The sequence below is a fragment of the Osmerus mordax genome, chromosome 14 (genome assembly GCF_038355195.1).
Source record: "Osmerus mordax isolate fOsmMor3 chromosome 14, fOsmMor3.pri, whole genome shotgun sequence".
Taxonomy (NCBI): domain Eukaryota; kingdom Metazoa; phylum Chordata; class Actinopteri; order Osmeriformes; family Osmeridae; genus Osmerus; species Osmerus mordax.
The window spans coordinates 5,800,853-5,815,385 of NC_090063.1; the positions used below are offsets into that span (position 1 = coordinate 5,800,853).

General features: G+C 50.6%; 2 protein-coding genes across 2 annotated transcripts; one reads left to right on the forward strand and one right to left on the reverse strand.

The window, feature by feature from the left end:
- Positions 1-824: 824 nt before the first annotated feature.
- Positions 825-3,396, forward strand: mlana (melan-A). Its single transcript, XM_067249891.1, has 5 exons — positions 825-889; positions 1,240-1,328; positions 1,760-1,856; positions 2,135-2,242; positions 2,915-3,396. Exons 2-5 carry the CDS (start codon positions 1,264-1,266, stop codon positions 2,981-2,983), a joined length of 339 nt encoding a protein of 112 aa, XP_067105992.1. The 5' UTR covers positions 825-889; positions 1,240-1,263; the 3' UTR covers positions 2,984-3,396.
- LOC136956070 (uncharacterized bromodomain-containing protein 10) lies at positions 3,298-13,359 on the reverse strand. The gene is made up of 10 exons (XM_067249890.1): positions 12,939-13,359; positions 11,391-12,137; positions 10,919-11,125; positions 10,340-10,751; positions 8,969-10,172; positions 8,736-8,809; positions 8,410-8,505; positions 8,160-8,275; positions 7,757-7,965; positions 3,298-7,652 (listed from the first exon to the last, which is right to left on the reverse strand). The coding sequence occupies exons 1-10, from the start codon at positions 12,941-12,943 to the stop codon at positions 4,093-4,095; spliced, it is 6,630 nt and encodes a 2,209-aa protein (XP_067105991.1). The 5' UTR covers positions 12,944-13,359; the 3' UTR covers positions 3,298-4,092.
- Positions 13,360-14,533: the final 1,174 nt, after the last annotated feature.

The following is a 14,533-nucleotide window of genomic DNA, read 5'->3' on the forward strand; positions in this document are numbered from 1 at the left end:
CTCTTGACTGAGGAAGTGGACGGTAGGACAGAAGACGCGAAAATGCGAAGCTGGAATAAGTGCTGTAAAGTTCAAGATACGTTCTGTAATTATGTTAAGCAAAGCAATTACATAAATCTTAAAAGACACTGGACGTGATTATTTAAAAGTAACTCATACGCTTAGAATTACATGAATTATGAATCGTCAAACAATAATTCTATAGTTTGCCCCGCCCAGAAAAACGGATGATGATCAACTTAACTGAAACGATTCAGGCTTTAATATTGTAATATGGTGCCCCCTGGAAGACCGGTCGTTGACGTTACAGCACATATAGACAGAACCACTGTGCAAACTGTACTAAGACCTTGCTGCCCAAAAATATTTCTATCAACAACCTATCATGTGGTTGTTCCCCTCGGCCAGTTTGACTGCGACACATGTGCAGAAAAACTCAAATTGTGTAAGATGTGTTTTATTGATATTAAAATGGATCATTCCTGCTTTCCGCTATTAGTTACTGTAGGCATATATACAATTGTTCCTTTTTTCCCACAATATGAATTATACATCTTGTTCTGAGGCCTGCCACACTTTGCAAACCAGGCCCCCACTGCGTGAAGTCAGCAGACAGCAGACCCTTTCAGCAGACAGACCCCTTTCGTCAAACTGCACGAGTCTGTACTAGTTTGAGTTCAGGGCTGCAGGGTTTCACGCTAATTAGTCCGATTCAATGGCTTTAAGTATGAAAGTAGAACCCGTGACGGTCATGAGAACTCCTTCCCAACAGTTTTTTCTTCTCTGACTCCAAGATTTGAGCTGAGAGGGAGAGCAGAGAAAAGCGGCGGGTGAAAGCAGTGTAGATTGGAGACTGTAGGGGACTCTTCGCAATTGAATTATCTAATTGGTAAGATTTTCTCTTTTGCAGACCCAAGTGGGATTTTGAAGAACAGGTTGTTTTGGATGATACAGTTTGATTGAATAACGTAGCCTATTTATTATCATACTTTTCTTCCAGTAATTGCTAATAAAATGATAATCTTGGTTTAACAGTAGACTATATTGGTCTAGTGCACAAGACATTAAATAACTGTACAGACTTCATTAAAGCTCCTGTGTTCACAATGTTTTTGCAGAGCGTAGTAGTATTATTGTCGTGTGTGATGTATGTAAAATCAAGTTGTCATAGAATGTTGTCAAATGTTAATGAAGGTTATCAGTTTTTATATTTGTGACTTTTACGTCATGTTACATTAGGCCTAAGCTGTGGACTTAAAAAGGATGCCACGTGGAGACTTTAACGTTTATTTCGCAAGCAAGGGCCGTGGCTTTGTCCGGGCTGAAGAGTGAGTATACAAAACATTTCGGAATGTTTCAAATTATTCATATATAGTTTTTTTGTTTATTATTGTTGTTGCGTAAATTCCCATTCTGCATCAGTATTGACAATAATTTAAGAGTTAAATAAACATATTGCGCCTGTAGTTAGGAATAACTCACAACCAAGAGTACGTGTGTAGTTGGTACTTTACTGTACACGTAGCAAACCGGGCGACCGCACCGGAGACATGCAGGAACAAAAGCAGAGACAGGAAATTTTCAATACAGTTAACAATAACATGCCAGCACACTGGCGTTGACTCTGACCCTGTTTCATTGTGACACAACACATCTGTAAGTCTTTGTTGTAAGCCAAATGGATATTGCTCTACAGAAAACACATATCAAAGCCTTTCATGTGCAACGTTCTGACTGTGTGTGTGTGTGTGTCTGTCAGGGCGGTGGGCATTGCCCTGCTGGTGGTAATCCTGGCCGCTCTGCTGATCCTGGGGTGCTGGTACTTCAGGAGGAGGAGTGGCTACAAGATGATCAGGGTAAAATCAGCCTGTATCAATCAATATCAAAACACTTATAGGATGATCAGGGTAAGATCGATCCATATTGGAACATCCCTTGAAGGCTCAGTGATGGTCTTGCAAGACTTGAAACAACACTTCTCTCACACACACACACACACACACACACACACACAGAAAGGCGGGTGAAGGATGCAGATTGCATGCCTGTTGTGAAGAACAAATGTCTTTGCAACTGAACTGTGTCCTGCTGACTGACCATGTCCCATTGCTCTGCCCCCCCCCCCCCCCTCCAGAGCCCCAGATCCGGCCCCCAGACATGGAGCGCAGGACAGTACACCGAAGGAGGAGCAGCCGCAGACAACAAGATGGCTCTTACAGAGTTTGTCAGCCTCCAGCCTGCGGTAAGACATCAATGGATACTAAGCCCTTAGATTGTTTCTGGTGAAGGGGAACAAACACACACGCATCCGTGAAGGCCTAACAGACCAGCTGACCATGCCTGGACTCAAGGACCACTCAGAAGCAAGCGTCAAGAGACTTCCTTCCTAGGAGCCAAGTGTGGTCTCAAGATACACGTTGGGATGTAGACCCCCTGCTTCTTTACACATTCCTTGTCTGGAGAAGACGGAAGGCCAAACTGTTCTGTGAGACGCGGAATAACAACTGCCGGCAGTTGTAGGAGGCGCCGGAGTCTGAGGCAGGGGGAGCGAGAAGCTGAGCTCTCACCAGCTCTGTTCTGGGAGGAATGCATCTAAAGCTGCAAGGTGCATGCGAACTGATGCAGTGGTCTGCTGCTGCAGATTATTATGTCACCAGACCAGATGAGAGGATCAGGATGTGTGTGTGTATATGTGTGTGTGTGTGTGTGTGTGTATGGGAGGGCAGGGGGATTCCAGTGCGAGAGCTGGCACAGGCACGAGTGAAATTCCTGTGTGTAGGGGAAGGGGTTGGGGCTAGAAGTTCAACAGCGATTCTATTTCATAATTTGATTAGGTGGATAGATCGATTATGGTTTGTTTTACAAGAGTGATACATGTGACCGGCTCTGTTGTCAAATTCATCCTTGTGTTTAGGTCCCCAATGCTCCACCAGCCTATGAGAAGATCTCCTCAGGACCGCTACCTCCACCCTACTCCCCCTGAAGAGCCTTCTCCACCCTTGGACACCCCCACACAGACCACCAAGATCTACATAACTCACTTTTAATGCCAATACTCCAACTTTATAGGCACGATTGTTTGGAAGACGGAACTGTTGTTTGGTTGATCAGATGTTATTGTGAATATGAATGCGTTTCGCTTTCGTTTTTTTACAATAACCATTGTGTAGTTGCGTGAAGCCACTTCAGTAACATGTTATCAGGAGACGGTCTCCCTCTCCACTCATTCAGCTTTATTTAAAGAAAGAGCATTTTTTTTTCAAAGGAACACAACAACCGACACACTTAGAAAGGACAGTCACATTTATTACCAGGCAGAAATGTCCACAGTTATTCAATGAAAATGTATCCACTAAATATTTTGAAAAATCTATATGGTAAAAATAAATAATTAGTTGCACTTCAATCTGAGTGAATGTTTGCTTATTTTTCCAAACAGCTTGTTGGTTGAAAAGACAGAAAGCCTGCGCTAACGTTTGGAAATATGTAAATCTCACATTCTTTTTAGGAGCAAATCTCAGAACCAACCACCAGTTGGTCTGAGGGAGGAATCGTAGGAATCAGAAGTTCTTCCAATCCTATGAATTCTAAATGGTATCACTGAATGTTACATTTCAAAGTAATATAATAGGAACATTCAAACCTTGTGATCCAACAACATGTTTTAATACTGGCCATGAATTATAAATTTAAGTGACAGATCGACTGAACTATCAATTTTGTTAGAGGGCAACAAAAAAAGTTTTTGCCTCAAAAAATAGAACATCATCGTAAGATTGATTACCACTCCAGTCTATTCCACAGTCTCTTCAGCAAACAGATTCAAACAGAGTCAACTAAAGAGTTAATCTAGAATAAACTTTACATACAACTCAACCGGCAGTTTTTTCTTTTGGAGACGAGGTGTCAAATCAGACCCTGAAGATTCCACTCTGATGATGAGCTGGAAGCGTCTCCCAGAGCAACAAGGGCCCTCTTCATCTCTCACGAGAACCAACAGGAACTCCAACTGAACACAACCTTGCTACCAATGACTACACTACTCGCCGAGTATAGAATGGGGTTCAGAAAACCAAGTCGAAAGGTCAGAGTTCACAGGTCAGTCAAGCCAGTGCCTGTCGGGGTAGGGGTACCATCCATGGAGCCGTCTGAGCCCAGGCTGGGTAGGACCCTGACCGAGGAGACACTGGGGCTGACCACTAGGGTGGAGTTCAGGGCAGAAAGACCCACAGGGCTGGCCTGATTAACTGGTCCCAGGACCGTGTTCAGTACAGCACCGTCTGGACTCACCAGCAACTTGGTAGGTACCACTGGAGACATGACTGGGACCTGTACAAGTGGTTTCTCCAAATCCTGCATTTGATTGGGTAGAGCGACAGGCACGGTTATGGTCTCTGACGTCCTCAATGTCCGGATTGGTTGAGCTGGTGTAGTTATTACAGTGCTACTGGATGGAGGCACCACTGCTACAGGAGCAACCTGGGTGCTATTGAAGGAGCTGCCGATTGGTAGTACCGTGGCGATGGGTAAAGACTGAACCCGGGAAAGTGCGCTGCCTATTGGTGGAACAGCTGCCGTGGGCGGACCCTGTGTCCGTGTTGTAAGTGCTTGGATTGGCTGAACGGTGGACATGAGCTGCGCTCTGACAGGCGTCCTGGTGGCTCCTGTTGGTAGAACAGCCTGTTTGAGAGTGCTTTGTGTGCTTCCAACCACCTGGCCAGCACCGAAGCTTCCAGGTGGAGAGGAGGAGGACAAGGTGCTACTGGCCAGCAGAGGAGCTCTGACCGCTCCTACCTGCCGAGGGACAGAGAGAGAGATGGAGGGGTGGATAGAGGTGGCTGGGAGTCTAAGTGCTACTTTTTGTGGCTGAGCTCCTGGAGTGGCCATCCGTGGCCCCTGTTGTGCAGGCTGGGTGGGGGCCAGAGCTGGGACCACTGTTCCGGCCAACCTGGTTGGAACCGGAACCAAGGCAGGAGCTCCAACAGGGAGAGGGGCTGACACTGGGGCAAGTGTTCCAGGGAGGGTGGACCCTAATGGGCATGAGGTGGCAGGGCTGGCCCCCTGAGGGGCTGGTGCTGGGCTGGTGATAATAAGGATGTGGCTCCCAGGACCAAGCCCCTGGGGAGGCACCACGAAGCGGGTGTTGTTGAGGAGAATCTGGGTCCCGGCGGCCAGTGGGGCTGACGTGTTGATGACGATTCTCTGCTGCACTGTGCCAGTGGTGCCCGGGGTGGGGCTGGTACAAACGTTACCGGCTGGTCTCACAGGTGAAGATGGCATGGCTCTGGGGGAAGGGGGAGGAGCCTTGATCACCTGTGCAGGTGTGCCAAAAGCACCTGAGGGATTGTGGTACTGGGGATCCTGGATGTGGGGAGGTGTGGGTTGTGTGGTTCTGACTGCACAGTGGGGGGTCTCTACCTTTCCAGCTCCAGACCCTCTGCTTCCAACAGGCCCCAGCGAGGGGATGGTACTGGTGCTCTGGACCAACACCAGGCCAGTGGAGGAGGCAGCCAGGCCACCGGGCCTGGAGATACAGAACGGGCTGCCCTTCACTGGGGGCTGGGTCGCATTGCTGGTGGTCTGGCCCGGTAGTCTGATCTGAACCCCGGAGGGTAGAGCAAAACTTGGAACCATAGACAGAACTTCTGAGGTGCTGGTGTTGCACACGTTTGGATTCCGATGGGCTCCTTTCTTCCCAGCGTCAGCTGGTTCTGACGAGGTCAAGGGCTGACCTACGAGCCCAGGCACTTGGGCCTGTTTTGGAATGCTTCCTATGGAAGAGGTGGTGGTGGGGGAGGAGCACACTGTGGATTGGCTGACGAACATCAGCTTTGAACCCGGAAGGACCACAGGTTTGATGGGGGTGGGGGTGGCGTTAGAGGTGGGTGTGACCAAGATGAATTTTGTGATTGGCTGCTTGTCATCAGCACCCGCCCTCTTCCCAGCAGGACTGCTAACACACTGCAGCAGTGCATTCTGGGTGAGCCCTAGCATGGGCATGGAGGGGCTTTGGGGGAGAGTGACAGGGCAGTTAGGAGAGAGGGGACCTTGGGTGCTGACAGCAACAGTGGTCTGTGAGGCCGAGGCTGAGGCCAGACCAGGCTTAGCTGCAGCTGGGAGGGAGATGAGGCCGGGGCCCCGGTTCATGGCCAGGGTGACAATACTGCTTGCTGGAATGCTGGGGGAAGAGGGGGTGGGGGAGACGGGCGTGTGGTGGAGGGCAGGACCAGTGGAGATCCTCAGCCCAGAGGGGGAAGACTGGGACTGAGACTGAGACACCATAGAGCTCCTGGGGGCTGTGGAGGACGGATCAGTAGAAGGAGCAAGAGGAGGTGGTGAGGTCTTGGACACCAAGAAGGCTTTTAACTGAGGGGAGATGGTGATGACAGGGCTGTTTGGGGACAATCCATGAGGATTCTGTTCTGAGGATGCCTGGACCTTCACCACACCAGTGTTGCCCCCTCTAGTGGTGACCAAGATGGACTGCGAGTCCCGGATGCAGATGGTCTTCAGCTCCTGTTTGGGGTCCACATGTGCTTCACTGGAGTCAGTAGACACAGCACTGGCAGTGAGGGACCTGTTTGGCATTACAGTCTGGGGTGTGCTTGTTTTGGAGCCTGGGGCATGCACAACCTTAAAGCCTGCTGGTAGAGTCTGGAGCTGCCTGGTGGAGACAGGGGGAGACGGGGTTCCATCTCTCCCCCCTCTGGGCTCCTTGAGAGGAGCCACTGGCTGGATAGGTATGCTGCTCCCCCCTGGGAGGGAGAGCCCGGCGGAGAGGGGAGCGGAGGGTTTGGAGGGGGAGGAGCCCCGAGCGGTCTTAGTGCGCAGCTCCTTCCTCTCCTCAGAGGGCCTGTGGAGGAGCAGGCTGCTGGGCAGGATCACCACCTGGTGCATGATCTGGTCCCTGGTCTTCTGGTCCAGCAGGGGCTGGACGGAGATCTTCACCGGGCTGCCGTCCTTCTTGAGCAGGCCCAGGGCCTCTGGCACCTGGTACACCACCCGGACAGGGCTCTTTGGTACAGGGGATGTAGGGCCAGGGGATTTGCCCGCCATGGGGGCTGTAGCGGAGGATGTGGCCGGGAGTTGTAGCTTGGCTGCAGGGGTGGGAGTAAAGGTTGGCAGAGAGCTGGGGGGCTGAGAGTGTTGAAGAGAGGCGAGGAGGGAAGGCCCGGTGGCGTGGGGAGAGAAGGACGTCAAATTTCTATTCGGAGGCTGGCCAGGTGGTGCAGGTGGCGAAGGGGGGGGTTCCGGAGAAGGAGGCCGGTGCATTAAGGTCACTTTATTGCCCACACTCTTGGCCAGAAGGGTTGGTATAGGCTGATACCTCCTGGGGTAGCCCACGGCAGGGGACAGAACAGCGGGTCCAGTTCGACCAGCCTGGATCTGAGTCTGGACCTCACCTGCTGGGTTCTGTTCCCTGGCTCCGGGTCTGCTCTGGAGGTCCGCTTCCCCCCCACATGAAGAGGGGACGGTCAAGTCAGCACCGCTGGCGGCCCGGCACCTCTTCCTCAGTGCTGGGTGGTCCTCGACGTCGCTCCCCATACGCTTCAGGTAACGCGTGATAGGTCGAAGGTCACCTGGGGTCCCGACTTGCTGAAGAGTCACCAGGCCATCTACCGCAGCCTCTGTGCCTACCTGCTTCAGGTCAGCTGGAACACACAAACGTTGACATCCATTCAATGGATGAATACATGAGGGGATGAATGCATTAACGGATGAATGAACAAATGCGCGTGTGTGTGTCTGACCGTACCTGCAGCCCATAAGCCCCTGGGGACAGTGTCCTCCTCCTCCTCCTCCTCCAGTCTGCTGCTGCAGTCGGAGAAGGAGGAGGAGGAGGAAGAGGCCCCGTCTCCCCTCCTAGCGCGCCTCGCCACCTCCTCCGCCACCCACTCCTCCCGTACGAAGTTGGCATACTCGGGGTGCTTCTTGAAGTCGTCGTGGTCCTTTTTCAGGCGCAGTCTGGGGAGGGGAAGACGGTATTCAAATACAGCGTTTCCATCTTTTCCAACAGAAAAACAGACCCTTAGAAACAACATTCAGGGAGCCAGTGGACATTTGGACTATTTAATCACACAGTAACTAAACACAGCTTGAAATCAAACCTAGAAAATGTTTCTAAAAATGAATCCAGGCGTTAAAATGTGTGTGTTTACCTATTCCGGTGGAAGGCCTTGACCAGTTTAGGCTCCCAGGGTGAGAGCTCGTTGAGCAGGCGGATAAGCGTGATGTGAAGGTCCTTCACCGCCTCTCTCCTAAAGTACCAGCGGCCCTGTTCACCATCACAACAAACACACAAATGAAGTACGCCACCAGTCCACCATCACAACACACACTTACTGTAGATACTGTACTGCCTATAGGATCCTATGTTAGATTGAGTAGACTGAGTGAAGCTTGACTGACACTAACAGATCTCTTCTTGGCGCTCTCCAGTTCATCCAGCTCATCTTCAGTCCTGCTGATCAGCTCCCTCAGCTCCTGCAGGCTCGTGCACACCAACTAGAGAGGGAGGGGCCATGGGAGGGGGGGGGGGGGGGGGAGGGGCCGTGGGGGGAGGGGGGGAGGGGGAGATGGACCAATGACAGGGTGAGGAAAGAGAGGGAGACGAGCCTGGTAAGTGAAATGTCACCAGCGATGTCTTGTTTAGACTCCAAAGCGTATTCTCTCACTGGTTGTATCAGACATGCAGGTGTGGTAGTTAGGAATACAACCCCAGCAACATGAGTTACCTTAAACGCTGGTTCAACCTGAAACAGAGGCTTGGTTTTCTTTAAGGCCAGTTTCTGGGTCTCCACAGTTTTCCCTAGGGAGTAAGAGAGAGAGGCAAATATTTTCCTTCACTTCCTAGTAAAAATCCCTTTAAAGTAACAAGACTTTCTGCCTTTGCCATCTCCTGCTCAACCCATCACATGCTTCACATTCGACATTCCCTTCAACCTCTGACCCCTTCTCGCTCCCTCACCTATTTCCTGTTTCCTCCTGTCCTTCTTCACTGTGCAGTTATCAGCCGTCTCCAGGGCCGACTCGGCAGCCTTGTCCCGGCACCGGCGGCTCCTGTCCGGCCTCTTCCTCCCCCCCCCACCCCCCGTCAGAGACCGCAGCACCCTCCCCCCGCCCCGCTTTCTCTTCCTCTTCTTTCTCTTGGTTCGTATTCTCTCCATCTTGCCTCCCTCTGAAGGTCTGTCGTGGCTGGACCCCGACCCGGACCCCGACCAGGACTCTGACCCAGACGACAGGCGGGCTGAGGAGCAGTGACAGTTACGGTGCTGCTCAGACCCCGACCCCTGAGAACATTCTAGACAGGTCCCGTGGACTTCAGCCGGGGAGGGGGTGGCCCCCGCCTCCACCTTTGGCGTTCTGGCGGGTGTGGGGGCGGAGCGAGCAGGAGACCTCCCGGTGTAGCTGTGCTCCCCAACACTCAGACAGGGTTCACGTAACTCTGTTTTGACTTCTCGTTTGACTCTGTGTCTGACGTTGACGTCCTCCTCAGACAGAGGCTCCTCCTTCATGCTCCTCCGATTCCTCCCCCCAGAACTGACACAGTCCCTGGATCCTGATTGGCCAGCAAGGGAGCGACGACTACTCCTCCTTACATTCAGTTTCAAATCTTCCTTCACCACCTCTTCCTCGTCCGATGACGAAGCCTCCTCTTTCTTCAGCCCCCAGGGGGGGTGAAAGGTCCCCGCCCCGCTGACCTCGCCGTTCTCCCCTTTGACCCCTCCCCCCACCTGCTTCTCCTCCTGCTCCTCCGTCTTCATCGAGACCAGGAGACTACAACTCCCAGCACCCTCCTCCACCTCCTCCTGTTCTTCCCCCTTCTGCGGGTCAGAGTCCCCCCCGTCCTCCCCCTCCGCGGGCTCCAGCCTGCGGACCTGGACAGGCGGCAGGGGGAACTGGGGAGGCAGGCTGGGGCTCTGGCAGTAGATCCTCAGGTCGGCGCCGCAGAAGTGGGGGAAGTGGATGTAAGCGTTCTCCTGCCCATCGTAGCCCAGGATGGACTCGCGGCACTCGTGGATGGGCTGGCCCAGCACGGCGTCCTGGACCTCCTTCTGGGTCTGGTACACATTGTCGCAGAGCGCCTTGAGAAGCCACACGCGCTGGAGGAAGGAGAGCAGGTGGAAGGGGTGCTCCTCCAGGGGACTGACTTCCCCAAGCTTCCTAAACACCTACAACGCACCAATAGAAAAACAGAAAGAAATATCGGAATGCTGAATAGAATAAAAAAATGTTTTGCCGAAATACAAGAACTATTTCTCTGATTCAGAAGAACACAGACGTTAGTAGATGTCAGGATGGAACAGAAAATGATAGCGATGGTCGTCTTGCGCTTCACCTGCTGGTCCAGTCCCAGCTGCTCAGCCCGGGGCCCCTGGTCCTCGGCGGCCCCCACGGCCCGGTACCAGCCCAGCACCCTCAGCCTCAGCTCCGCCTCCCAGCGGCGGTAGGGAAGGGCGGGCCGGCGGTGCAGCGTGGGCCTCCTCTGGGGAGCACACAGCAGGGAGCTCATGACCTTGGCCAGGAAGGAGCTGCAGCGAGGCATCAGGAGGCAGCGCTCCAGCTCGAAGAACACGATCTCCGGGAGGTTGAGGGCCGCCTGGGCCAGGCACAGGAAGTGTCCGATGGCAGGCAGCTCCCACATGGTGTGGATGGACCAGGGGGAGGCCTGGGAGAGGAGGCCGCCCTCCCACTCCTCCACCTCCTTGGCTGACGTCTCCTCCGCCTCCTTCTTCTCCAGCTCTCGTTGCCTGCACCAGGAGAACAGGACGAGGGGGTGGGGCCTTTGTTACACATGGTGTTTCACAAAGTGTTCAAAACGATTTCGCTCATACTAAAACCGTGTAAAAAAAAAGAAAGAAAGAAAAAAGCCTGCACACCAAACTGTCAGTATCCATAAACTCAAAGCATGTCTCACCGCCTCTCCTCCTTGACCCTCTGCTGCTCCTCCAGACGCAGAGCCTGCACCATGAGGGACTCGTGCCCACCCACGGTGATGGTGGCCAGGCTGCGGGGCACCGACCTCCTCCGGGTGGACGTCCCCCCCAGAGCCGGGCCACGCTGGTCCTCCGCCCCGAAGCGACCCTTGGACGTCATCACCAGAGTGGTCCTCTCTCGCAGGGTTCTGAGTGGACAGAAACAGAAGGAGAGGCTGAGTCATCGGTGCGGGGGGAAGCATAGACTGAACGGATGACGGAATGACCAGGCTTAGATGTTCAATCCCTCATCACCAAAAAGACTCTTTAGGTAGACAGACTGGCCTCAAACTGAGAAAATGTGCTCACAAATGAAAATCAATTAAGAGAAGGTTGATCAGTAAACAATGCATGAGTCTATAACTCGGAACAGGAATGCTATCGTTGATTTTAAGGATGCAATTGTTTGTTCACCTGGAAAGCAAGGTGAGTTTCTGTTCCAGCATTATCTCCAGTTTCTGGGCTTGTTTGGAGACCCAATGGTCCACCCCGTGGTGCCGATAACAATTCTCCAGCATCAGCCTGAAGTCGGCTACAAACTCTGTTATTGTCTCGTACTCCCGGCCTAGGAACTTCTCCTCCATCCTTCTCAGACACATAGACTGCCTGGTCTGACCCCTGACCCTGAGGCCCACCCCACTCTGATCCTCCAGCCCAATAGGGTGAAGGAAGGGGGTTGTGATGCCCTTGTGCTTGTCCAGAAGGAACCCACTGAATATCCTGTAAGCCTGCTGGACCTCATAGCTCAAGTCCTCCTCCTGCACTGCAGTGTTGGAGGAGATGCAGACCTCTGGGAGGGAGAGGTCGTTGGAGATCTCAGACACGCCTTGGCTCAGTGCAAGGTCAGTGCTGCTGTCACAGTGGGACGAAACATTCTCCAGCCCGCACGCCCCGTTGCTGAGCCCTTCGGTGGCTGGGTCACATTCAGTGCTGCTGTGCCATTTGGGGTCTGAGGATGACACGATGTGGACCACACCTCCACTGTGATGGGGGCCCGAGTCTGACTCTGAGGTGCAGTCCTGGTTGTGGAAGAGAAGGGGCCGGCCAGTGTGGTTGGCTGCCTCGTTTGACATGTCCTGCTCCAGCATTGTGTGATGATGTACATTGGGTGGGTTACAGGCATCCGTCTGGAGCCCCTTCATCTTGCTGGCTGGAGGTGTCCTGACGGAAGGGAAAGGAGGATGAGTGTTACTATTAACTAACTAGTAATGCTACAACGAAGAACCTCCACCTTGCAGTAGTAGTCTACAAGCTCGAAAACTAGCTAACTGACTACCATAACAATTACATTAAAGTTGGCTTATATGATTTGGAATATCTACAGGATTTAAAAACTTTTTGACAATGAATTTTATGACACAAAATTCCCTAAATAAAAAAAACTATCTCGGTGAGATACATCAGTCTCGTGAGACAGGTGCAGCCAACAAGCAGTTGTGGTAAACATGTATTTGATATGTTATCATCGTATTTGTAGGTTGGGTTAGGTTATCTAAAAAAAAAGTTCATTATTTTAAGTAGCCAAGTTAAAGTTAACTCCGATAACAAATCGATTATCGTAAGAGCTTATTCCATACTACTTAGGCTAGCTGTAGTTTATTTTTAATTTTTTAACTAGCTACATTATATCTGTGCTACCAAGCTTTCAATTAACTCCGTATTAGCCAACAAGGTTTCAAATTGATTATTCTGATATCAAGTTGATGTCAAATAGCTATCCCAGCTAGCTGGGGTCCATCTAGCACTATCTGCACGTCCACTCGCCTTGACTGCATTTAATATGCTAGCTAGAATGTGGCATTGAGTGAGTTCCAGAAGTTTCGTGAATGGGGTATCTTCGTTCATCCACATATGTCACTATCCGCACTATTGCTAACGTTAGATACATTGCTTTGCAGAACGCTAGCTATTCAAGCTAGGCCGTAGAGAGCTAGCTGAAATAGCTGGCTAGTTAGCTCATACCTCATCAACAAAAAGCGGCGCTTTCCATCGGCCAGGCTCCGCTCCGACTGTCTAGCGACTCAGTTTGCTGCTACTACTAGTAGCTTAGCTAGGCTAGCTAGCTTTTGAAGCAGCGGCCACATACTACTACCCACTGCTCATTGTTTCCAAAAGGAGGCCTGCTTTTGAGTGTGTTCGTATGTCGTGTATTAGTGATCAAAAAAAGGTGTTATTTGACAACAAAGTTCGTTTAGGAATCTAGCTATCTAACCCAGCTAACGTCATGGACAACTAAAAGGCGCCCTCAAAACCCAAGAAAGGACTGACAGCTGGGTATCTAACCTTCCCCGTCTATTCGGCTCATTGGTTATCTAAGCTAGCTACTAGCTTACGTTGTTCACCAACGACTTTAAATGTAAATTTGTGATTAACAATACAAAATATTTGGAAACTTGTGACGGTAGAGACCTACAACTGGACAGTCTACATAAACAAAGTAACTTAACGGGATGAAGTAGCTATTTTCCGAAATATATCCAGACAGTACTTCCACCAGTCTGAGCGTGCCAATGTGCGCACCGTGACGTAACTCCCGTCACGTTCTCATCTTATTTTGGTTTAATATTTGCTGACAGTGTTTTGGTTTGTTACTGTTTCAGCTGTGTATTTGTTATAAGGCCCTGATGATATGTTCTTAAAATTAATGAAGCACAGACATATATTTAGATCATTCATGTAATTGACAAATATGTATTAATGCTTCATGTAAAATGTATTAACTGAACTACTGCAAAACCTACAGTGCAGGCCATGCTAAATTGCTCTGCTGGATCGGAGTTGTGAATGAAAAGTAGGTAACTTAGTCCATCTAAAAACCTTTGAAGCTCTTTGCCTTCAGTCAAACCATGGCACTTTTCTTTGCTAGTTACTAACCACAAGATGTCGCTGGGGACCGTAAACTCGGACTAAATTGCGTCAAACGTTTGTCTTCAAGGTTCAAAGTCCCAACCATGGACCTTCTGAAAAAAATATTATTGACAGGCAAAATTGATTTTTGAATTTCGAACCATGAACCATTTAGCCTGCTTTAAATGTGGTGGCTTGAGCTTATAAATTATAATGTTAAAGACAGTATGTAGAAACATCATACCTAAGAAAACATCCCTAATGTTTCCAAAAGGCATCGAAACGTAGCCTGTTAATGTTTAGTTAGATTTGAGTTTATACTTTAAATGTTCCATAAGTATATCCCACAGTGTATGTATGTTCCACAATTTTCAAAGTGTAGTTTGTTGTCCATCGCCATATATAGAAAGGAAGCCTGTCTCTTTAAAAGCTTTGTATCCATACTGAATTTTTATTTCGCGAGATTTGCTTGGCGCCGTGACCCCATGCGTGAGACACCTCTTGCAAGAATTGTTGAATTTGTTTATGGAACATGGGCCACTCCGCGGTGTACCATGGGCCGCCACGATTGCTACACCATTAACAGGATTAGTTACAGCATTGCCAGAGGGGCTACTGGTCTGGAGGTAGATAATGCATCAGGTGATCATGTAGGTAGAATGCTCACAGTGATCCGTGTATATGCTCCTCATTGTAACAGTCTACTAAAA

What these genes read in the sequence shown, in the direction of transcription:
- mlana (XM_067249891.1), top strand. Translation starts at nt 1,264, where the DNA reads ATGCCACGTGGAGACTTTAACGTTTATTTCGCAAGCAAGGGCCGTGGC. An exon ending in GGCTTTGTCCGGGCTGAAGA is followed by an intron (nt 1,329 to 1,759) that starts GTGAGTATACAA and finishes TGTGTCTGTCAG; the next exon opens with GGCGGTGGGCATTGCCCTGC. An exon ending in GTGGCTACAAGATGATCAGG is followed by an intron (nt 1,857 to 2,134) that starts GTAAAATCAGCC and finishes CCCCCCCTCCAG; the next exon opens with AGCCCCAGATCCGGCCCCCA.
- LOC136956070 (XM_067249890.1), bottom strand. An exon ending in AAACTCACCTTGCTTTCCAG is followed by an intron (nt 11,126 to 11,390) that starts GTGAACAAACAA and finishes CTGTCCACTCAG; the next exon opens with AACCCTGCGAGAGAGGACCA. An exon ending in AGGGTCAAGGAGGAGAGGCG is followed by an intron (nt 10,752 to 10,918) that starts GTGAGACATGCT and finishes CTCCTGGTGCAG; the next exon opens with GCAACGAGAGCTGGAGAAGA.